The following is a 25,766-nucleotide window of genomic DNA, read 5'->3' as shown; positions in this document are numbered from 1 at the left end:
TTTTGTTTGTGTGTACACTGACAGGGAAGAACCAAGAAATATACGGTTAGAAGGTATGCGACAGCAAGAATCACAATGAGTCATAAAACGAAGGTGAAGAGCAAATAGATATGCGTTTATAAGGTATGCGAGAACGCAGTAACAACGAATAAAAAACGACACCTCATGACTTTAAATTAATGATTATGCTGATGTGTATTTAGAGACTCAAATATATACAAGCCTACCGCAAAAGAGAAGAACAAAAAAAAATATGTGGTTAAAAGATATGCGACAACGAGGATCAGAATGAATCAAAATCGAAAATGCGGAACAATAAAAAATGCGGTTAGAAGATACGCGACGACAATCGCGAGTAAAAAAAACAAAAGTGACACCTCATGACTTAATGTGTGTGTGTCTGTATCTAAATCTTATGTATAGCATTCTAACGTATGGCTGTCCAGAATAAATTGTTTGTTGAGAATGATATAGAAAGCTTTCCCATGGCCATTATATAAGTTAATTCTTCTTCTTGTTTGGATTGTTATGGAGACGCTTTCGCGTAATGTCATCACTGGAATCAAATTGTGGTCTTGCAGCGGATTGCTGAAGCTGTGTTCGACTTCTGGGTCCCGTATTACCAAGCAGACCAATTCCACTGCGCCACTGCAGGACTGTAAGCTGCTTAACGCAAATATGTAAAAAGGCTCATAATTAGTTAGATAACAATAATCATTCAATTAGGTTTTATATCATTCTATAGCTAAGGCTCAGTTTTATACATCTACCGAATTTCTTTTTTTAGAGTAATTTTGTTTTAGCTAGAAAAATACTTTAAAAATAGCAGAAAAAGGGGAAAATTCTGATTTTTTTACGTTATTTTAAATTAATCTCTAAGAAACAGTAAGTAATTTCGTAATTCTAGCTTGCTGAACGGATAGAATTGTGACTCATGAATCAAGTTGTATATATAAATATCTAGTCATTTTGGTGTAAAATACATCCTAGGCCTGTCGGAAAATTATAAGTTTCATAGGGACTATAAAGCGCAACAATCGAGATCAATAAGAAAGAAAAGGTAAATAAAAGGGATATTTTAAAACAAGTTGTTAATATTCACGTTTTGATTGCAGGTCAAATTTGTCACTTATTCCGTACTCCATGTACTTCTCGTCAAAGTATAATACTGCCTTCAGAGTGTCAGATGGGCATCACTTTGGTAACTATTAAAACCAGCTTGCGTGTATTCGATAGCACAAAAGCTAACCCTGTGTGAAGATCAGTGTTGTATTTAATTTTTTTTTTTTTTTTTTGTTCTTTGGTTGTAAATATTCGTTAAAATTTAGTATTTTAATAAAATTAAATTGCTGAAGTAAGTATATCTTATAATCGACTAATAAACGACAAAAAATTTTACATTAACGCTAAACGCTGATGCCCTTGACTTTTAAGGACGCATGGCTTTGCAACATGCAGCAAATTTCTTGGACTGGTGGACCCTGATTTTTCGCAATTGGTAATGTCTAGAAATTTACACAATTGCGCTGTTTTGGCAAAAACTGTCTTGTCTTGAAAAAAAGGCGAAGATTGAAACCATAATAAAGATTTTTTGGATGAGACGCATTCCAAATTATTTAATCGTGGTAGAGCATTTCATGTTATACTGAACTAAATTCTTGACTTTAAGGGTGCGTTCTTCGATTTAATTAAATAAAACAAGCGTTTTGTATTTAAAGGTTTACAGATTTTTCGGAGTAACACCTGCAGTTCTAAATCATCCAAACATCCCAATGTCTAGTCCTCGACATTTGATGGTCAGCTTCACTGTTCGACTACGTTTTTCATTAAATATATGAAGATTGTTAGTTTTGTAGCCAAAGGCATGGCCCGTTCATGTAGCGATCATACACGTAGGACAGGCATGTGGCATGAGTTATTAAATTGGGTTGACAGGCAGCAGTCCTCCAGGTAACTGGTGAGACATATATCTTTTTAATCCAAATATGGATTTTAAAAATAGTATGTATTTATTTGACGCATCGCACATTATCCTATCATCAGCAGGCAATGCCGTATTTAGGGGGTTAGTAAGGGGTTGGAACCCACCCTTGAAATGTTTGTCTAGCTCTATAAACGTAACAATAAGGTATTATAAATGCATTATAAACACATTTTTGTGTTTCGTAAGTTTTTCTCTGTAAATCACCCCCTCCCCATAACAAAAATCCCGGGTATGGCCCTGTCAACAGGGTTGTTAAAGGAAAGTGGGTGTGGTGTCGACTTTTTTTTTTTTTACGTGTTATAGCAAAGCTTTTTTATATACAAAAAGCAGAATTTAGGTAAAAACTACGTATTCACTTCTATGGTTGCCTTACTAATATAGATGAGAGTTGGCTGATTAATCCTTAATCAGGCAAAATGAAGAAAAAGATTTTCAGGCAAGTGATTCTCCTAGTGTTAAGGATTCTTCATTTTTGCTTCCATTATTTAGTATGTTCCGTATAATTTCTCCATCTTTTCCGTTGTCTCATTCCCAGATGCGTGTCCCCTCAAGCTAAATTATTGCATCGTGCCCAAGGTGGCTGCACTTAACTGAAATGAAGGGGAGGGGTCAAGAATCATTGAGATACATTTCCATCGCTATCCATGAAAAAGATGCTTGTTTTTTGTACTGCAAAAAGTCCAGAATGGTCTTAGGATAGAAAAGCCGGAAATTCCAAACCCTAGAACAATGAATTATAGATTTCCCCCCCCCTCCCCGCTATATCTATTGAAATGCCTATTTTGATAATTTTATTGAAAATCCTTTTTTGGTATTTTAGTAAAAAAAAAACTCTCAGACCTAAGTGAAAAAATTCTCAGATATCATTGAGATGCATTTCCATCAATTTGCACGAAAAACGTGCTTGCTCCCAGGGATGTAAAAACCTTGTGTGGCTTAACTTGTTGAGAAACACTAGTCAAGCCAAGTCCAAAATTCATGCTGATATTCGGAAGGAAAAGCAAAAAATTTCCAACGATTAAAAGCTATGGAATACCACGACTTAGCAAAATCGAATCTTAATTAAAGATTAAAACTATAAACAGAAGTACATATACCTATTAAATTTATTTCTGATTACATGGATGATAGATTTTCTGAAGCTACTACTTTAAACTTGTCCCTTGCTCTTGTTTGGTTGTTACTGGTTTTTTTTTTTTTGTCTTAATAGTTGAGTCGGTAAAATTTTAGAAAAATTACTTTAGCTATCTTGGAAAGTGGTTAGGTTAAAAAAATCTTTCAGTAATAAATCCAGGGGCAAAAATATACTCTGGGAAGGTGTTGCCAAGCTACTATGTTAACCCTCTTCTGATTTCTATGTCTTAGAAATTTGCCTACTTGACAGGTATAGGCTATACCTATTTACATTTAAACAGAAAAACACTATACCTTAATGTTCAAGTTTCTTTTTTTACTGGTTTTAGTTTTGAAAATGCAATTCCTGTTATATGAGTATAATTTTAAGCCATAATTTTTTTTATAAATTTAGGAAATGAATTTACAGATTTTTTGTTGCGAAGCTGAAAATAGTTTTTTTTTTCATTTCAGCAGAAGATGTATCATGCAGGGTTTCCCTTTTATAAAACTAAGATTTTTAATGGTCATTGCCCTCTAGATGGAGAAGAAGTGGAGGTAGGTACTTCAAAATACATTCTCAGGACATATTTTGGTCTGTGGATGCATCCTTGAAAGTTTCATTTTCCTAACCACTTTCCAAGGTAGCAAAAACTAGCTTGTCTAGAATTTTATCGTTGATTTTCCTTGAGCCGTCAAAGCAAGAGAGGTCATCGAGAAGGAAGCTGTAGAATCATTTAATACACTACACCAAGGATTACCGACCAGATGTAGAAGCCACGAGCCAGATTAAGAACTACTCTTGTGGGATGCAATTAATGTAAAACTTAAACAAAAGATGAAATTTTAATTTACACGCCGAGGGATTCCTATCCCTCAAATTTTCAATGGGTGAATTTAAAAATAATTCTAAAAATGTACATGACGATCCTTACAATTTGTAATTGTGCTCATTCTGGCAGAAGAGAGTGTTTCAGAAAGTATTTACATAGAATTCCTTAATATGGCTTGTATACAAAGGCTTGTATAACATTTTAGCAGAAAAATAGTTTATTTGGTGAAACCTTTACTTTAAGGTTGTGCAAGATCTTGCTACATGTTTCAAGAAGGTATGAACTTAGAAAAGGGGTTGGAAACCCAGCTTAAGTGACCAAGCAGGGCCGGTGAGAGGCAACTTGATAAGGAAGTAGCAACAAAGCTATATTTTCACATGTTTTCCATTAACCGAGAAGTCCTACCGACTCCTTGTTATGATCATAAAATGTTATATTTGCAAGATAGGTGAAAAGCTAACAATGATAATCGCCTATTCAAACAGTAATCCCCGCGTTTCCTTTTTCGTGGCAGGCTTAAATGAAAAAAGCTTCTATTTTAGGCTATTGACTTGACTTTTTAACGAATGTCTTCTTAATTTTACCTTTCTTCATTAACGAAATCAGAATGCAATTGCATTAGAATCTAAAGTGAAGATCCGAATGATAAACAACAAAGGTTTCCTTGGAAATAAAAACAGGATGCAACAACCTGTTAATAAGACTTTATCTGTACTTGAGAGAAAGTCAACAGCCATCTTTTTCAGACCAAATAAATGTTTTTAAAAACTGATCTAATATTTCTCTGATGTCTTAACTTCCGACGAAGTAGAGCTAAAACTTACAAAATAAAGTGAAAATACATTATTTTAGATAAGAACTAACTAGAATACAAAAAATTAATCCAAGTAGTTCCCAAGTTCTCGATAAGAATGTCTTTAATCAAAGAGACCAAAGCCCATATCTTCATCCTCTTCTTCTGATTCTTCCTTCTTTTCTTCTTTTTTTGCTTCTGCAACAGTAAAGGGATAATAAACAAAATATAGAAATTACTTTAAACTTAAAATATTTTGAACTAAGTTAGAAAAATTTCTTTTAGTCGCAAAATTAATATGCATCCAAGATTCAAGTGCTACTCGTCAAGGCAATTTTGTGAACAGTTCCTGAGACTAAACTGGAAAAGCACATGAAAACGAGGTAATTCAGTCAGTAAGGAAGAAAATGCAAATGCTTCAACCTAGAGCCTCTTCTCAGTTGTCCTCGTTTTAAAAACGAGATGAAAAAAAATATAGATCAAGTCCTAAGAATAATAAAAAGGCGAACTTCAATAACAGAAGAAAAGGGAAGTCTCTTTCAGAGACAACCACTTATCCATCATTTATGTTTTCAATGATGATATTTGAGCTGAGATATTGGCTAAAACATTAGTATTTTTCTTCTTTTGTCAGCGACAGCGAAATACCTCGTTTTTCTTCATTTTCTCGTGTTGTCATGACTTTTGATGGGAAGGTAAAACACAAGGCAAATTAAAAAATACGCACAAGTTTGTAATTATTTATTAATTATTCTATTACAACGGATAGGGAATTTTTCAACATAACCCCTGTCAAGGTTGATGCACTTTTTCAGGTGGTGCTTACATCCTTTTAAACTATTTTGGCAGAAATCTAGAGATTTCTTTTTGAGCCATGTTTTTGTTGCGTGTTAAGCTTCATCAGTGCTATTAAAATGCACGCCTTTTTTCTTTGACAGTAATATTTTGGCAAACGACATTTTCAATGTTCCTCATTAGAATCAAATACTATCCAAAATACATGCTTTAGCAAAAGCTAACAAATAACCATGAGAAAATCATTAAAAGAAGAGATCATCAGTTGGTTTGCACAAGTGCCGGTTAGCATTCAAACAGATAATAATTTTTACGTATGTTTCATCTTCCAGGTGCGGTAATTAGGAAGGGATGGGTAACACTTCTATTTGACCCCCAGGCACCTATATTATATAGGATAATTCTTTCCCGAGTATAAGCAAAATTAGGTTAATTAAACTAAGTTACACATATTGTTACAATCCTGGAATTGAATGGAACTAATATTTTTAATGCAACAAATAAGTTTATCATTATTTTTCTGTTGCATTGATTCTAGATCCAATTTACAGGGGGTAAACATAACAGAACAAAAGGCTTAAGAACCGAGAAATAACTTTAGTTTTCAGGTGGTTTGCCATTCTTTGTGCAAAATTAAATAAAAAAACAAGTTTTTTATACTGAAAGTACGGAGCGACATTAAAACTTAAAACGAACAGAAATTATTCCGTATATGAAAGGGACTGTCCCCTCCTCAGCGCCTCGCTCTTTACGCTTAAGTTTTTTATTGTTTTTAAAAAATAATTATGTGAGACAGAGTCAAACTTTAGCGTAAAGAGCGAGGCGTTGAGGAGGGGTAGCCTCTTTCATATATGGAATAATTTCTGTTCGTTTTAGATTTTAATGTCGCTCCTTACTTTCAGTTTAAAAAACTTGTTTTTTTATTTAATTTCTGATCGTTTTTTAGTTAATGCAGCTTTTATTTTCGATCACCGTCATTGAATAAGTAAACAAAATTTGAATAAAAATTTTACTTTTCTTTTGCTAAATGGCTGTCTCTAAATTTGGTTCTGACGTAATTTACAAATTAACTTACGTAACCCTAGTCAATACCTTGCTCTTTAAGCTAAAGTTCGAATTTTGGTCCAATTCTTTAAAAACGACTTCTTAATCACAAAGGCCGTTAATCAGAATAAATCTAATTAACGGGAGCCTAGTTACACTCCATTTTTTTTTGGTCACTAGAACTTTTAATTTACGTTCCAATGAGCCCTCCCGCGATATTCTAGGACCACTGGGTCGATACGATCACCCCTGGAAGAAAAAAAAAAACAAAAAAAAACGCATCCGTGATCTTTTTTCTGGCAAAAAATGGAAAATTTCACATTTTTGCAGATAGGAGCTTGAAACGTCTACAGTAGGGTTGTCTGATACGCTGAATATGGTGGTGTGATTTTCATTAAGGTTCTATAACTTTTAGGGGGTCTATCCCTCTTTTCGAAAATCAGCCCAATTTTCTCAGGCGCGTAACTTTTGATGGGTAAGATTACATTGGATGAAACTCATATATTTCAAATCAGCATTAAAATGTGATTCTTTTAATGTATCTATTGGTATCAAAATTCCGTTTTTTAGAGTTTCGGTTACCATTGAGCCGGCTCGCTCCTTACTTACAGTTCGTTACCACAAACTGTTTGATAGCATCAGGGTTACTTTTATTTGGCCACCCTGACTAATATAGAAGAAAAACAAGCTAAAAAATTCGATTTTGAACCTTTAATACTTTTTGTTATTAAAAAATAACAACACTAAGAACTTTCACTCGTTTGGTTGATTAAATTCATCCTGTTTAAATATTTAGATCAGTAATCTTTTTTTACAAAATTACTTTGTTCTAAATTTAGTCTTTTCTACAAAAAGGATTTTTAAGTCTTTAAAGGAAGTAAGGTATCAAATATGGTCCTTTTTTATTATTGCATTATTCCATAGCACTTCTCAAATGATAATCTATACATGAATCCTTTCAAAGAACATACCGTACGTACAGTCAGGAAGGGCATTCCCCTAAAATAAGTACCAATATAAAAACAAACAGAAATCTGTTTTCTATTTTAGCTGTTTTTGAAAAGCCAACTGAATACAATTTGGAACCCATTTAAAATCCGTGACTGAACACCCTCTATACAAAAAAACAAAAAAAATGTTCTGAAAATTTTGCTGAGACTTACCAATACATTGAAATCAAACCTCACAAATAAATACTAAAATCATACTCATACTAATATAAAGAAAACCCTACATTTTCATTTTTAAAAACTTGATTTATCTTCAAGTTTGCGATCAACTCGCTGAAGTACAGCTTGTCAGGACAACCTAGAGCAAGGTACTCCCCGCCAATAATATCTGAAAACGAGTTTCGCCCCGCAATCGGTTGCCACATGGAATAGATTGCCGGCAGAGGTAATCCCTGAAAATCCTTCCCTTGGTGCGTTCAAGAGAAGGTATAACAAATACCTCAGCGTTAGAAAATTAGGTAATTACTGGGACTAGTGGCAAATCATAATTTGTGATGGAGCCGTGAAGCCTGTAATAATAATAAAAAAAATTGCAATTTATGTAGTTTTCTATTGGAGCATGTTGCCTCAAAAAAGCTTGACGAAATTTTCGATAATAAAAAACTTAGATGATATTAATAAACACTACATTAGAAACATTTGATATCAAAGGATCCAGGTATACTGTTTTTAATGAGGACACATTTATTATCCACCAAACTTTAATTCAAGTTTTAGAATTTAACAAAATTCTTCAAAGATGTGTTGTTATCTCAAGAAAATTGACTAGCCCTTTAGAAAATAACTAGGGTTTGACTGAATATTCCTTGTTGTTAACACTGGAAGATCATCCTTTAATTTTTTTCTGAAAAACAAGTAATCCATCATTCAAAGGCGTTGAAACCACAGAATCTCATAGAGTCTTCATCTAGTCTTCATCTCATAGAAGACTAAACATATACAAAACGATGGAATATCAATAATTTTTTTAAAAATGAGAGCATTTTATGGGAAATAAAACTGTTTTTCAAAAATTAGTCCCCAAAACCCCATATAAAATTAAGTGGTATCCTTGGCAGCATCTCTTTAGAAAATAACTGTCCTAGCATTCAAGAAATAAGCTTACCTTTGGCTTCAGCAGCAGGTGCAGCAGCAGCACCACCAGCTGCAGCAGCAGGAGCTCCACCAGTAGGCATGGAGGCAAGTTTAGTCTGGCCTAGAAGTAACAGTTACACATTAATAGGATGTAAAAAAAACAATAGATTTTTGTACACAAACTATTACACTTCAGACTGTACGAATACTTTACTCACACGAAAATCGTTCTGGAAATCACAGAACTGTACGGGAATCCACTAAGGGTCCCTTCAAGAAAGTAGTTATCATCATTCTAGGGAACCATAAGAAAAATTAAAAAATTAGAGAAATCAGTCTCGGCTGTAAAGCAAAAACCTTGATGAAAACTTCAAAGGAATTTTATTTAACTCCTTACTTATCATAGCAGACTAAAGAGCTATGATGGTAGCCATATTACCACTGACCAATCAACATTTAGTTCTTCAATGAGCCTTAAAACCCCTTTTTTTTTAAGTAATTAGCAATACAAGGACATAACAGTCCATCTAAAATTCAACCATAATTAGGGACAGACTAGGGAATATAATTGATTTTCTACCTATCTATTCATTTGAAGAAACTTAAGAATATTGTTTTGAGTGATATCATTATGATGGTATGATAAAAGTTGATGTTCAATGCTCTATGTTTTTGGTATATTGTCTTTCTGGAGTTACGTATAGTTTTGATGCATCAATGCAAGACAACAATATTACTATCATTCAGATAATCCTTCAACCAAATTACATTTTTAAATTGGCTATGGATTTATTTTAGATTGAGAAATATGTTAAAATATTTTAAGCAAGATTCAAAGTCACATAATTTTTCCTTGGTGAATGGATAGATCTTAAACTAACAAATCCAGTATGTTTCTTATTCTTTTAGTTCAAGTACAGCTAAGGGCTTGTCATTAAATCAAACCCTTCAGAGAAAAATTTGAAGAAATAAGTCTAGAGCCATTAGTTTCTTCTTTATCCTGATCTGTTTGGTCAAGTCATTTTAATAATCATTGTCCTAGTGTACCATTGAATTTCTGCTCTTCCCTTTCCTCAAACTATAATGTGCCATCCTGAAGTAGCAAATTTTCTGGATAATCTGGCATAAACTTTCGAAAAAACTGAATTCAAGAAAAACCTCCTTGCTCAATGGCCCCATATTTCTAAAAATATCAGTCTATGGAACTCTCCATACATACAAAGAACCAGTCGAAATTTCCCTTCTGCTGCAAGTGGGCCTTCTGTATACAGTCGTCCTGCATGAGAAAAGTGTATGCAAGTCTCCCAAGAACCAATTACCGTGTTCTAAAAACAAGGTATCACCAGCTCAAATATTAACTAATTAGTTTTGCATTAGAGTTGATTTTTCTATCTAAAAAATATTTTTATTTACTATGACCCTACATTTTGGAAGGACTATTAAAGCCATGCTGGCACCAACCCAGAGGATCCAAAGCAGGAAGCTAAGAGTGAGTAAGACCTCAAAGCAAGAGACATAGCATCAATAACTGACTGCTTCTAAATATATATATCCACTAGCATTCCTATGAAAAGGACCTTGACTAGTATCACTGTTTGCCAGAACAATACAGGAAACAGAAAGCATGCATGTTTGTGCAACCAAAAAGGAAACATTCCACACTTGAGTCCTCAATGTTGTCTTAAATGAAACCCCATCTGCCAATTCCTTCAAAAAAAAATCAAACATCTCTACAAAAAAAAAAAGAAGTTGACGTATGGCAAATCAAGCTCTAAGGATTCATAGCCTATTGTCATAAAAGATATAAACTTCTGGCCCAGTCCAAGCTCGGAAATCAAGTTTCTTTTTCCTGTACAGTTTGCAAAAGTCAGGAGAGTTTAATTGGTGAATCAAAGCTAATTTCAATTCTATAATTTTTCTGTGTTCAAACTCATCTTTCCTTCTTCCCAATTTTAGTCCCTTTTTTGATATCTATATAACAATCAAAATCTGAACATTTTACTTCTTCATTTTTGGTCACATATCAACATTTAAGTTGTGTCAGAATTGGCATGAAAATAAGCATAACCTTAGCCTACAAACTGCCATCAAATAGCATGTGTTTCATCAAATAGCAGCAAGGTTATCATATATTTTTTAACAACAACAAAAGATAATCTTAAAGAAGAATGGAAAGTAGAAAATTCTATTTCGTTTCTTTTTCTGTTCAGCTTAATAGCAGCTACACCTTTTAAATTCTTCTAATCATTGAGCTGAATTTATCAGCAATGTTAACTGTGCATGCTTGTACAGAAAACCCAAAAATTTATGCCTGCTGACAAATCATTGATTCTTATAAGTCAAAAGTCCTATCAACACAAGTGCTAACTATACATCAACTTATAAGAATCAACAGTTTGGACCAATCAGGGCTGCTTTTAAAAGAGGAAGTAAATTAAAATTATTTAAAAATGATTATGCCTTATGTCATCAAAGCATGTATCTGAATCAGACTTAACAAATATTTATTAATGATGCCCAGCTGTACTCAGAATTGTTTTAGTCTATTTTAAGTTTTATTTTAAGATTTCAATTGTTTTTTGGAGTCAATAATACAGCTAACAAAAAAACATTCATGGTGAAATAAATAAGTGCTTGATAAATAAGAAGAAATACCTTCTGCAATTAGAGCTTCAAGATCTTTTCCCTTGAGTTCATTCATGACCTTCTGCAGTTAACCAGGGTTACATTCAATCCCAACTGAGCTTAGGATTTTTTCAATGTCTGCAGTTGATGGATCAGCATTGCCACTAATGGCAGCCAAGAGGTATGCAGCCACGTAACGCATTTTCTACAAGAGAATGAAAATTGAAGAAAATCATTCACAAGAAATTTTGCTTTAATAATACCTGTTCAAAACACAAAATCAACAGCATAATGATAAAGAAAAACAAAAATGTTAGGATAAAGCAAATCTATTGTCAAAGCCCAGCAGGTCAAATCAAATATTCTGTTAAAACAATACTTTTAAACTGACTTAACTAAAAAAACGTATTGTAAGAGGGGGGGGCAGGTATAATCTATGCTGATTTGTTTTCTATTATAAAAACATTCTTTAAAGAAACTCGCAAAATGTACAAGCAGGAAACAACTGGGGTATAGATTTTAAATCATCTTTCTTTAATATAGACTTAGCTCTAGATGTCTTTTAGTGCAGTAAATTTTGAATTTAGTGAAGAGTTTATATTCTTAATTTTACTGTAATTATCTACACTCATTGAAAAATAACAATAATACTTGTAAAAAATAAAAAATTAATTTTATACTAATTTGGCAGCATAGAACATTTATTTTTAAATCTATGATCTTCCCAAACTGCAGTATGCATTAGTATTGAAAAATAACCTCCATAATGGCAACTATTGCTGCAGAGACAAAGGGCCCTGCCATTACCCCAAAGACAGAGGCCTTGTATTCTATGAGAACAAAGATCACACTACATCTCCTAAAGAGTGATGCAAAGGAATCTTGACAAAAAATAAATAAAATAAAGACAAGAATGCAGAACCTTAATGTTTTAATGAGACTTTGTGGGTCTTTCACAGACTTCATAAAACAGCAATAGAGACAAAACTAAGAACTACCAGTATAGACCAGTAGTTTTAACCCAGCAAGATTAATAAATATATATATACAACCCAAAATTGTTTGGTGCAGTCAATAATGAGTTACTACAAGCAGATCTTGACCATATTCAAACTGGGCTACAACATGGCACATGGATCTCAATATTTAAAAATGTGGTGCTTTACATTCCAGCAAATCTAAGCCAGGTTTTAAGTATATAGCAGTAAACAACATTTGAGAGCTTCAAAGTGTGCATGAAGAAAGCGATCTTGTTGAAAGGAATGGAATTGTTGACAACCAGTGTAAATTCCATTGAAATTGCAAGAAGATTATCTCATGCAGACTCTATCCTTGCACTCTCAAAAAACTATATCCAGTGGGTCTCCTTGTTTTCATGAGGTTGCATAAGACCCTTGTCAGATCAGTGCTTGATTTTGGAAAATGCATATCGCCCCCAAGGTACAAAGGTGATGTACAGCTTCTGGAAGGGATGCAAAGAAAAACTACTAAGGCAGTAACAAAGATGAGAGACAAACTTTACGATGAATGTTAAAAGGAGCTTAAATTGTATACACTGGTTTACCAATGACAAAGAGATAATATACTGACAACATACATGACCACTACCCTGGAAAACCCCCCAAATTTGTTTCCCAACTTCCTAGAATATTGGCACTCACAGTAGGTGTTACTGAAGTAGAATTTTAAGCCATAAAAGTATTTTTTTTTTCTGAATTCAGATGTACTTGTAGATATTTGAAACCTCATAGATTGGGATTGAGCAGAGTTGTGAAGCTGTAAACATTTCTTGTACTTTTTTAAGCACTAAGTTTGCAAGGTTAGCAAAGGTCAGTAGCCTCTAGAGGGAGGAGTTGAGGTTGGAAGTTCAAAATACCTTCTAAGGGAATATTACCATCAATTGTCCTGTTTTCCAATTTTTGCCCAATTCATTTCAACTATTTTTCTGGGCTCTACTTTTCTACCATTAACTCTTATACATTGCCACATCTTGATACTTGTAGAAAAAAAAACAAGGATTACTTCTGCAATTTATCTAAATGAAAGATAGGAATTCTCATACCAGGGCCCTTTGCAAATTGACTGTTTAAATTGGAATACTATTTTCATAAATATAATGTATTGATACATAATCCTTGTTTACTAATATCAAAACAAACTATTTGTTGGATACACATTATACTTTATTTGGACAAATATTATGGTTAATGAACTGTTTCCATAAATCAGTTGGATATGCAACTCTGAGACATCACTTTTCTCTCCCATATAGAACAGTAATTCCTTACCAACTTTATAATTTTATTTATTCCTAATCAAGTTTAATTTATCACTGTTATAGTTTTAACAAATACTATAAAGGAATGCAATAGATATCACATTGTTTCTTATTATGTTCCCTTAATTACCTTAATTCAGACTTAGGAGCAAAATAAGGTCCAATGTTGGACCTGTTCAGCTCCATTGTCGAGATGGCAGTCAAAGAACATTTTACACAAAATATAAAGAACAGGGTTGTGACTATGTTTATGGCTGAGTGACATGCCTTCCAACTAAGTGTGTTAGGATAGATACAATTTAAGCCCATTTGGTAAAAGTGACCACAGATAGGTATGATCAAGAGGACCATTCTTTTGTAGTTTAGAGTAGACACAGCCACTAAACATCAATTTCTGATAAGAGTATGCAAGTTGGTTGGATATGACAAGCAGCATCAGCATCCTAGAATAATTCTGTTGCATATACATATATATATATATATATATATATATATATATATATATATATTAATCACTAGCCTATTTATGAGAAACAGATGGTGGGCAGCTCTAGTTGTATCTTGAAGGTTTAGCTTCCCATTCTTTGTTGAAGACACTGTCACCTTGCTTAAACAGTTCCGATCATTAATGACCCTTTGGCTAAAGAAGTCTTGTCTGTTTCTACTGTTAACTCTGGGCTTATGAAGCTTCTTAGAATGACCTCATGTTTGTCTTTCGTTGGCTAACTAGGTAAAGAGCTTATTTAGGGGTTGGTTGACAAAATTATGTGAGTAGCATGTCACTGCTTGCATCAGAAGGTCAGAAATGGGAGTTTTAAATTATATAGGGTTTCACTATATTGTTTCTCATCAAGTCTGGAGATACACTTGGTGGCCCTCCTTTGTACACCTTCAATCAACTGTATATCACCTTTGTAAAAAGGACCAGCAAGGCAGGTTCCCAAGTCAAGAACTGGTCTCACAATTGCCTTGTATAGCTTCAAGAAGATTCTGTGATCAGCTAGTAAGTGTTCTTTTAATTAGCCAAGGCTAGAATTTGCTTCAGAAATAGTTTGTGTAGTGTTTGTGGAGCTCCAGAAGATTATCTATTGTGACTCCTAGGTCTTTGTGGCCACATGCCTGAATGTGGTCAAGGTCAGATTGTATTGATGATTTATCAGGTACAACCAATAGTTTTGAGTCATCAGCATAAAGGGTTAAGTGGTTGGTGACTTCAGTAATCATATTGTTTATATAAAGAAGAAACAATGTGGGTCCCAAAACTTTTCCCTAGGGAACACAACTTAGAACATTACAGGGCTAGGAGTAGGTACATTTGCTGTTGTGAACAGTCTGTACAGTCTGAGATCTACAAGTCAGGAAGTCCATTAGCCAGTCTACTAATTCATGGTGGATTCTTGCTGCTATTAGCTGCCAATTATGTGGGACCTTATCAAATGCTTTGGCTAGGTCTAAAAGAATCAAATCAACAGGAAGGCCTTTATCCAGTAATTGGGTAACCTGTTTTTAAGTGTCTAGAAGGTTAGTTTCTGCAGATTGCCCTGGGAGAAACCTGTGCAGCCTGTTGGAGATAATTTCATCAGTAACAATCCTCCCAAGGACTTTTGCAACAGTGGATGTGAGGCTGATAGGTCTATAATTTTCAGCTTTGGATCTATTTCCCTTTTTAAAGACAGGTGTGATGTAGGCTAATTTCCATTGAGAGGGGACATACTTATGATCAAGGGAATGTCGAAAAAGTAAAGATAGTGCAGGGGCAATTTCATGAGCAGCTTCTTTTAGCAGACAAGGATGAATGTTATCAGGACCAGCACTTTTGTTGATGTCCAGGCTTTTGAGCTGTTTTTCAACCATAAAAGCAGTAACTGCAATGCAACTCATTTGTTTCTGGATGTTGTACTTTAAAAATTAGGAATGGGAACATTATCAGGTTCATTTGTGAAGACTGATGCAAATTGCTCATTTAGAAGGTCACCAATATTTTGGTTACCAATGACTTTGTTTCTGTCAATTGTTGTTAAGCATTTTAAGGATCTCCAGTTGTGATCTCTGCTTGATACATAATTCCAGGATTTTTTAGGGTTTGACTTACTTTCATTAGTAAGTCTTGTCTTAAAATTATGGGACAGTTGTTTGGTGAGATTCCTTAATTTATTTTGGGCTTTGACATATTTTTCATAATGGACTGGCTTATCCTTTTTTCTCCAATGGCGTTTCTTTGTTGTCTTATGCTTGCTGTCATGTATGACAAGGCCTTTGTTATGGGAATAAAACATTCTGTTGTGTTCTGTTGCCAAGTTTCCATGAGTAGAGCCCAGAATTTCTCCCACTGCTTGTTGATCCCACCCTGGAGGGTCAACTCCCAGTTAATTTGACCCTAATTGCCTTGTATTCTGTAAAAATCTTTTTTTATGTCTTATTTCTTGCTTTGTGTCTATGGGTAACTAATTCAAGGGCAAGGTGGTCACTTTTACCAATAGGCTGGATATAATTTATCCTTTGGATCAGTTCACTATTGTTAACAAAGACTAGGTCAAGTAATGTTGGTTGCTGGTGGTTTCCTTCTCATTAAACCAAAATCTAGCTAATACCCTAAAATGCAATGTATTTTCCAGTATTTTGACAAACTGTTAAATCAATTTGAAGAAAAGTGACTTACAGAGAATTCAGTGTAGCCTTATAACTCAGGGCATAGCAAAATTTGCAAATTAGGGAGGGGGTAATTTTGATACAAATAAATGCTACAGCCTATTTGGAAAGATTGAATTCTGATTCTAAAGGTAAGTCTATTTTTATGTTATCTGATTAGTGTTACTAAGAAAATTTACCAAAAACCTTTGATACGGCTGAAAAATTCTACTGAAACAATGGGAATAGAAATATCACTTCAAAAACCAAAGCCTATGTCAAAGAGATTTAAAACCCAAAAATGCAGGTAAAACATTTAACCATCAGAATTAAGACAGGCACCCAGGCCTCTCATTTAGGTTATCTTCCAAAGCACTAGAAATACAAAAAGGACAGAAACAGCAGCTTAGCAATACTTTGACAGGGTATATTGTTGGTCCTGGGTTAGTCCGTGAAATGTTCTTTCACCAAACCCAATCACTTTCCATGATAACAATACACCCCAAGACTAGAATTCTACCCTATTTGCAAGCCCTTAAAAGGTGGAGTAAAATTCTAGTTTAGCTACTTTTTGCTATTTTGGAAAGGAAAAATTTCAGTAATGAATCCAGGACTAAAAACTTAGTCTACTCTAGGTAGGCATTGCCAAGCTTCCATGTTAACCCTCTTTCTAGCAACTTGATTTACATCTTTTTGACCCAGTAAAACAGAGGAATCAACTTAATTGATGAAAAATGTATCTTGACTGAAGGTGCAAATCCAAGGAAATTTCAGTTTAGGAGAAAAGTATCCATTGCCAATAAAATAGGGAGGGGGGGTAGGGGACTAACACCTTTAGAAATATAGGCAGGTGGCAATTTCATGGCTTTTAAAGGAAGAATTGATTTATTTTTTTTTCAATGAGATTACTAGAAAAGATGTCAAATCTAGAAGGATGAGTGAAGAAAACTAAGAAACAGCAGCAGTCCTTGATTCTCTATCAATATTGTAAGCATAAAAAGTACTCATCCTGCTTATTTTGCTTTAAATTCCATAACAAATTCCTTCAACAAGTATTTGATTTGTTAGAGAAATCTTCTAACAATGTTAACTAACAGTTTTTAGTTGGATGGCAGAAAAACAATTGTTGGGGAAAATTTTAGCAAACAGCAAATATAAACTCTGAATGGGTATATAGGATAAAAGACCGCTTTTTGGGAAAGACCGCTTTTCTTTGGCATTCTGGAAAAATAGATATGAGTTTTAGGACCACCCCTTTTTTTATATAAAAGCATGATGCAATGTGAGGGTAGTAACAAAAGCCCTGCCTTCTTGGTGAAATTTTCACCAATGATTTGTCAGCATAAATTAAAACTGTTGTCCCTGCTTTGACAAGCAATTGAGAAGAAAAATTATATATAATATTTGTGATTTATAGAATATGATATCAAGCAATAAAAGTTATACTTTTAGAATCAGAAGAAAATCAGAATTAGAATCAGAAGTGGTGATCTTGATGAATTTTACTGAATTATCACTACCTGGTTTATGCAAAATTTTCTGCATAAATCAAGAATTTTGCTAAATTTCAGCTTATTTTGAAAAATTTCTGCCAAAATTTTTGCCTTTGGCAAAAATTTGCCTACATGACAGGTCTCTACTAATTGAAATTTTGACAAGACAACATTTAACCTTAATTTTGAGGCATCAGTTTCTTTTTCTCTGGCTTTAGTTCTGAAAATGCAATTCTTGTTATTTGAGTAGAATATTAAGCCATATCAATGTTTCTTTTTCAAAATTTAGGAAATGTATTTGTATATCTTTAAGCGGTGTTCAAAAGCATGTCTAGCTAGGATCCCATGTCAAGGCATGTGTCTATCCAGAATTAAATGTCTAGGCAACAACCATTCACAAGTAAAATTTGGTGCTTAACTTGACATGCTAGAGACAAGGTGCTGGTAAATTTTTTGTTATTCATACTATTGACTTACAAATAAAGTAAACACACCACTCAATGCCTTTTTTATGTTCTTTCCAAAAATGATATTCCTTTTTGTCAGAAATGAATTTTACTCCCCATCCCTAAATATACCAATTCAGGGTATATATTTGCACATTAGGGGGGCAAGGGGAAAGTTTCAAACACCTCTCATTTACATCAGAAATAAAATTTACCCTCACCACCCTAATGTACACATATATACATTGAATTGGTATAAATAGGGCTGGGGGTAAAATTCATTTCCAACAAAAATGATTTTATATTTGGAAAGAGCATAAAAAAGGCATCAAGTGGTATGCTTACTTTATTCATAAGTTAATAATATGAATAATGAAAAATTTACCTAAGGTGATTGGTTAGACATTGATTTCTAGACTCTAGAACTCAATGTCTAGGATTTTTTATTATAGGCTGGTCAATCAGAATGTGTCAAGTTCCACCATTTTCATCATTTGTTTACATTTTTAAACTGAAATTGAATTTTAATTTTCTCATTTTTTTTTTCATTTTATGCAAATATGCAACACCAGACATAAAAATGAAGAACACTAATGTAGTTGTTTTCCTTCTCATCCATTATCTTGTGACAGTAAAAATAAGTATTACAACTTTGAAAGTTTCACCTGCATAAGCTCTCTTGATTGGCTAAAAATGACAATTTGAAAGTAAATTTATAGCTAAGAACCAAATTTTACTTGTGAATGGTTGTTGCCTAGACATTGAATTCTGGCTAGACACATGTCTAGACAAGGGATTATAGCTAGACGTGCTTGTGAATGCTGCTTTATATAAACTTATAAATTTGGATTGAGCAAAGTTGTGAAGCTGAAAACAATCTTGTTGTACTTCATTTAAGCAGAAAATCTATTTTGCAAGGCTTCACTTTTACACCACACAAATTTTGAAAGGTCATCAAGGTCAAGACCCTCTAGAGGGAGAAGGAGTAGAGGTAGGTACTTCAAAATACCTTCCCAGGACATACTTTAGCCTGTAGACCCATCTCTGAAAGCTCCATTTTCCTAACCTAACCCCTTTCCAAGATAGCCAAAATTAGCTGAAGTAGAATTGGTAAATTTTTACCAAATCATATTATTGACTTACAAATAAAGTGAATAGCCTATATCACTCAATGCCTTTTTTTATGCTTTTTCCAAATAATAATCATTTTGGTCAGAAATGAATTTTACCCCCACCCCTATATATACCAATTCAGGGCACCCCTATATATACCAATTCAGGGTATATATTTGCACATTAGGGGGTGAGGGCAAATTTTATTTCTGTTATAAATGGGAGTTAAGTTTAAACTTTACCCCCACACCCCTAATGTGCAAATGTATACCCTGAATTGGTAGGTCTATATAAAGCAGCGTTCACAAGCGTGTCTAGCTAGAATCCTATGTCGAAACATATGTCTTGCCACAATCCAATGTTTAGGCAACAGCTGTTCACATGTAAAATTTGGTGCTTAGCTAGACATGCTAGACAAGGCACTTGGCTAGACATTGAGTTCTAGCCTCTAGAACTCAATGTCTAGGATTTTCAATTACAACCAATCAGAATGTGTCAAGATCCACTATTTTCATCATTTTTTTTTACATTTGTAAACTGAAATTTAATTTCTGTTTTCTCATTAATTTTTTTTTCATTTTAGGCAAATATGCAACGCCAGACATAATAATGAAGCCCTCTAAGGTAGTTGATTTGCTTATCTCCTCCATTAGCTCGTGTCAGTAAAAAAAGGGATTATAATATTTGAAAGTTTTGCATGCATAAGCTCTGTTGGTTGGCTAGAAATGACAATTTGACCCTAAGTTTGTAGTTTTAGCTAAGCACCCAATTTTACATGTGAACAGTTGTTGCCTAGACACTGGATTCTGGCTAGACACGTGTCTAGACATTGGATTCTAGCAAGACATGCTTATGAATGCCAGTTCAGGGTGGGAGTAAAATTCTTTCTGACAAAAGTGATTATTATATTTGGAAAAGGCATAAAAAAAGGCATTGAGTGGTAGGCCTAAATTCACTTTAGTTGTAAGTCAATAATATGATTTGGTAAAAATTTACCAGTAAATTTTTAACAAATCATAGACTATTATTGACTTACAAATAAAGTGAAAATACCACTTGATGCCTTTTTTATCCTCTTTCCAAATATAATAATCATTTTTGTCCGAAATGAATTTTACCCCCATCCCTGTATACCAATTCAGGGTATATATTAACACATTAGGGGGGGGGGTAAAGTTTAAACTTACCTCCCATTGACATCAGAAATAAAATTTGCTTCCCCCCCCAAATGTGCAAAAATATACCCTGAATTGGTATATATATATATATATAGGCTAGGGGTGGGGGTAAAATTCATTTCTGACAAAAATTACATTTTTTAAAAAGAGCATAAAAAAAGGCATCGAGTGGTGTATTCACTTTATTTGTTGGTAAATTTAGTAAAATTCTACTTTAGCTACTTTTGACTAGCCTATCTCAGGAAGGGGTTAGGTTAGGAAAATGAAACATTCAGGGATGGGTCTACAGGCTAAAGTATGTCCTGGGAAGGTATTTTGAAGTACCTACCTCCACTCCTTCTCCCTCTAGAGGGCCCTGACCTTTGATGACCTTTGAAAATCTGTGTTGTAAAAGTAACACTCTGCAAAATAGATCTTCTGCTTAAATGAAGTATAACAAAATTGTTTTCAGCTTCACAACTTTGCTCAATCCCAATGTATAAGGTTTCAAAGATAGGCCTATGCAAATACATTTCCTAAATTCTGGAAATAAAACATTGATATGGCTTAAAATTCTGCTCAAATAATTGAAATTGCATTTTCAGAGTAAAAGCCAGGGAAAAAGAAACTGATAAATGAAAATTAAGGTAAAATGTTGTTTTGCCAAAATTTCAATTGGTATAGACCTGTCATGCAGGCAAATTTCAGGACCCTCTAGAGGGAGAAGGAGTGGAGGTAGATACTCCAAAATACCTTCCCAGGACATTCTTTGGCCTGTAGACCCATACCTGAAAGTTTCATTTTCCTAAAGGTAAAATTCTACTTTAGTTACTTTTGGCTATCTTGGAAAGGGGTTGGGTTAGGAAAATGAAACTGTCAGGGATGGATGTACATGCTAAGGTTTGTCCCAGGAAGGTACTTTGAAGTACCTACCTCCACTCATCCCCCCCCCCTCTAGATACGGGTAAAATACTGACCAAAACAAGTTTTTTTTAAAAAAAAATTAATCATATATTACTATCATAAATATAAATCACTGCTTACCTTACACAACTTCTGCTTTTAACCATGTTCATTAAAATATATTCCAAAATCCTATTTAAATCCTAAGCCATTTAATTTTAAACCCATGCCAACTTTCTTTATTGTATATGAAACCAGGTTTGTTGTGATGTCACACTTGTCTTATCAGAAACCCTTACCCTTAAGGGTAGCAGGCACATGTCAAACAACTCTGTTGATAAGACCACTTAAACTGTATTAATTAGGGAAAGGATTTGACAAGAGAGACCAGTAAAAATAACCCAATCCGTTTTAGAGGACAAATTATGTCATGGGAAGATGTTTTTGAAATTCCCCTTCCATCCAAACTTAAAATTTTCTAAAATTCTACTTTAGAAGCTTTTAAAATATTTCTTAAGTACTAAAAGATACAGTGCTAAAAACATCAGAATCGACTTCAGAGGACACATTATATCACGGGAAGATGTTTTTGAAATCCCCCTTCCCCCAAACTCAAAATTTTCCAAAATTCTACTTTAGAAGCTTTTAAAATATTTCTAAAGCTCTAAAACATAGAGTGCTAAAAACATCAGAATCGACTTCAGAGGACACGTTATATCACGGGAAGAGGTTTTTGAAATCCTCCTTCCCCCCAAACTCAAAATTTTCCAAAATTCTACTTTAGAAGCTTTTTAAATATTTCTAAAGCTCTAATAGATAGTGCTAAAAACATCAGAATCGACTTCAGAGGACAAATCTTGTTACGGGAAGATGTTTTTTAAATCTACCTTCCCTCCAAACTCAAAATTTTCAAAAATTCTACTTTGGAAGCTTTTTAAATATTTAAAAATCACTAATAGAAAGAGCGCTACAAATATCGAAATCGACTTCAGAGGACAAATCATGTTATGGGAAGATGTTTTTGAAATCCCCCTTCCCCCCAACTCAAAATTTTACAAAATTTTACTTTCAAAGTTTTTTTAAATATTTCTAAAGCGCTAAGACATAGAGCGCTACACACATCAGCATCACCTGTAGAGGATAAATTATGTTATGGGAAGATGTTTTTGAAATCCCCCTTCCCCCCAAACTCAAAATTTTCTAAAATTCTACTTTAGGAGCTTTTTAAATATTTCTAAAGCACTAAAACATAGAGTGCTAAAAACATCAGAATCGACTTCAGAGGAGACGTTATATCACGGGAAGATGTTTTTAAAATCCTCCTTCCCCCCAAACACAAAATTTTCAAAAATTCTACTTTAGAAGATTTTAAAATATTTATAAAGCAATAATAGTGCTAAAAACATCAGAATCGACTTCAGAGGACATATATTTTTACTGGACGATGTTTTTGAAATCCCCCTTCCCCCCAAACTCAAAATTTTCCAAAATTCTACTTTAGAAGATTTTTAAATATTTCCAAAGCACAAATATATAGAGCATTACAAATATCGGAATCGACTTTAAAGGACAAATTTTGTTATGGGAAGATGTTTTTGAAATACCCCTTCCCCCAAACTCAAAATTTGCCAAAATTTTAATTTTGAAGTTTTTTTAATTATTTCTGAAGTGCCAAGAGATAGAGCGCTACAAACATCAGAATCATCTTTAGAGGATAAATTATTTTATGGTAAGATGTTTTTTAAATCTCCCTTCCCCCTAAACTCAAAATTTTCAAAAACTCTACTTTAGTAGCTTTTTAAATATTTCTAAAGTACTAATACATAGAGTACTAAAAACATCAGAATCGACTTCAGAGGACACTTTATATCATGAGAAGATGTTTTTAAAATCCCCTTTCCTCCCAAACTCAAAATTTTCAAAAATTATACTTTAGAATAATTTTTACATATTTCTAAAGTGCTAAGACATAGAGCGCTAAAGAAATCACAATCATCTTTATAGGACAAATTAGTTCATGGGAAGATCTTTTTGAAATACACCTTCCCCCCACACTCAAAATTTTCTAAAAGTCTACTTTAGTAGCTTTTAAAATATTTCTAAATCACTAATAGATAGTGTTAAAAACATCAGAATCAACTTCAGTGGACACGTTATATCACGTGAAGATGCTTTTTAAATCACCCTTCCCCCCAACCTCGAAATTTTCAAAAATTCTACTTTAGGAGCATTTTAAATATTTCTAAATTGCTAAGAGAGAGAGAGCTACAAACCTCAGAATCATCTTGAGAGGACAACATATAGTATGTTAAGATGGTTTATAAACCCCCCGTCCACCCAAACTCAAAATTTTCAAAAATTCTAGTTTAGAAGCTTTGAAAATATTCCTAAAGAAATAATATTTAGAGAGTTAAAAAACATAAAAGTCGACTTCAGAGTACACGTTATATCACGGGAAGAGGTTTTTAAAATCCTCCTTCCCCCCAAACTCAAAATTTTCAAAAATTCTACTTTAGAATCTTTTAAAATATTTCTAAAGCACTAATAGAGTGCTAAAAACATCAGAATCGACTTCAGAGGACAAATATTTTTACGGGAAGATGTTTTTGAAATCCCCCTTCCCCCCAAACTCAATATTTTCCAAAATTATAATTTATAAGATTTTTAAATATTTCCAAAGCACTAATAGCTAGAGCATTACAAATATCGGAATCGACTTCAAAGGACAAATTATGTTATGGGAAGATGTTTTTGAAATCCCCCTTCCCCCAAACTCAAAATTTTACAAAATTTTAATTTCGAAGTTTTTTTAAATATTTCTAAAGCACTAAGAAATAGAGCGCTACAAACATCAGAATCAACTGCAGAGGACAAATTATGTTACGGGAAGATGTTTCTGAAATCCCCCTTCCCCCCAAACTCAAAATTTTCTAAAATTCTACTTTAGGAGATTTTTAAATATTTACAAAGTACTAAGACATGGTGCGCTAAACACTTCAGAAACAACTTCATAGGACACTTTATTTATCGGGAAGATGTATTTTAAATCCCCCGGCCTCCCAAACTCAAAATTTTCAAAATTTATACTTTTTAAGCTTTTTTACATATTTATAAAGCGCTAATACATCGATCACTAAAGAAAACAAAATCAACTGGCGAGGACAAATTATATTATGGGAAGATGTTTTTGACATACCCCTTCCCCCCAAACTCAAAATTTTCAAAAATTCTACTTTAGAAGCTTTTAAAATATTTCTAAAGCACTAATAGATAGTGATAAAAACATCAGAATCAACTTCAGTGGACACGTTATATCACGGGAAGAGGATTTTAAAATCCCCCTTCCCCCCAAACTCGAAATTTTCTAAAATTCTACTTTAGTAGCTTTTCAAATATTTCTAAAGCGCTAAGACATAGAGCTCTACAAACATCAGAATCAACTTTAGAGGACAAATTATATTATGGGAAGATGTTTTTGAAATCCCCCTTCCCCCCAAACTCAAAATTTTCCAAAATTTTCCAAAATTCTAGTTTAGAAGCTTTGAAAATATTTCTACCAAAATCAGCGAGGGTGTTTTAAAAAACATCCGCCTCGACTTAATATTCCAATTGTTATAAAGGATAGATTATTGTTCCCTCATCCTTCCCCCCAAAATCAAAATTAACTAAAAAAATGAAGCCAGAAATTTGTATATATTTATCAAGCGCTCATACCTAGAGCACTAATCAACTCACAATCAACTTTAGAGGACAAATTATTTTATGGGAAGATGTTTTTGAAATCCCCCTTCCCCCCAAACTCAAAATTTTCTAAAATTCTACTTTAGAAGCTTTTAAAATATTTCTAAAGCACTAAGACATAGAGCGCTACAAATATCGGAATCGACTTCAGAGGACAAATTATGTTATGGGAAGATGTTTTTGAAATCCCCCTTCCCCCCAAACTCAAAATTTTCCAAAATTCTAGTTTAGAAGCTTTTAAAATATTTCTAAAGCACTAATAGATAGAGTGTTAAAAACATTCAGAATCGACTTCAGAGGACATGGTATATCACGGGAAGAGGTTTGGAAAATCCCCTTTCCCCCCAAACTTGAAATTTTCTAAAATTCTGCTTTAGTAGCTTTTAAAATATTTCTAAAGCGCTAATACATAAAGCGCTAAAAATATCACAATCATCTTGAGATGACAAATTATATTATGGGAAGATGTTTTTGAAATCCCTGTTCCCCCCAAACTCAAAATTTTCTAAAATTCTACTTTAGAAGCTTTTAAAATATTTCTAAAGCACTAATAGATAGAGTGCTAAAAACATCAGAATCGACTAGGATATTTACATCTTTTAAGAAGCAACTATTTCAAATGCAGGGAAAATGCATACTAAGTTGACCTATCTTTCCAATATATTTATAACCTAATTCACTGTTATCTTTGTTTGACTATTCCCGCAGTTTAACAATGAAACAATTAATTAAAGCC

At 33.5% G+C, this 25,766-nt stretch overlaps 1 protein-coding gene and 1 long non-coding RNA gene across 2 annotated transcripts in view; one reads left to right on the top strand and one right to left on the bottom strand.

Annotated features, from left to right (window-relative positions):
- LOC148953731 (uncharacterized) overlaps positions 1 to 1,344 on the top strand; it is a 15,769-nt gene extending 14,425 nt beyond the window's left edge. Inside the window, exon 4 of the long non-coding RNA XR_016143766.1 lies at positions 1,116 to 1,344. This is a non-coding gene — a long non-coding RNA (uncharacterized LOC148953731). The remainder of the gene's footprint in view (positions 1 to 1,115) is intronic.
- A 3,414-nt stretch (positions 1,345 to 4,758) lies between these two features.
- Positions 4,759 to 11,476, bottom strand: RpLP2 (ribosomal protein LP2). Its single transcript, XM_089108463.1, has 3 exons — positions 11,302 to 11,476; positions 8,678 to 8,767; positions 4,759 to 4,921 (listed from the first exon to the last, which is right to left on the bottom strand). The coding sequence occupies exons 1-3, from the start codon at positions 11,345 to 11,347 to the stop codon at positions 4,848 to 4,850; spliced, it is 210 nt and encodes a 69-aa protein (XP_088964589.1). The 5' UTR covers positions 11,348 to 11,476; the 3' UTR covers positions 4,759 to 4,847.
- Between the last annotated feature and the right edge of the window lie 14,290 nt (positions 11,477 to 25,766).

This window comes from Artemia sp. Qi Xiang Cuo, chromosome 3 (assembly GCF_049724085.1).
Source record: "Artemia sp. Qi Xiang Cuo chromosome 3, ASM4972408v1, whole genome shotgun sequence".
Lineage (NCBI taxonomy): Eukaryota > Metazoa > Arthropoda > Branchiopoda > Anostraca > Artemiidae > Artemia > Artemia sp. Qi Xiang Cuo.
The sequence above is the reverse complement of the archived record's forward strand: the minus strand, read 5'-3'. Positions and strand labels throughout refer to the sequence as shown.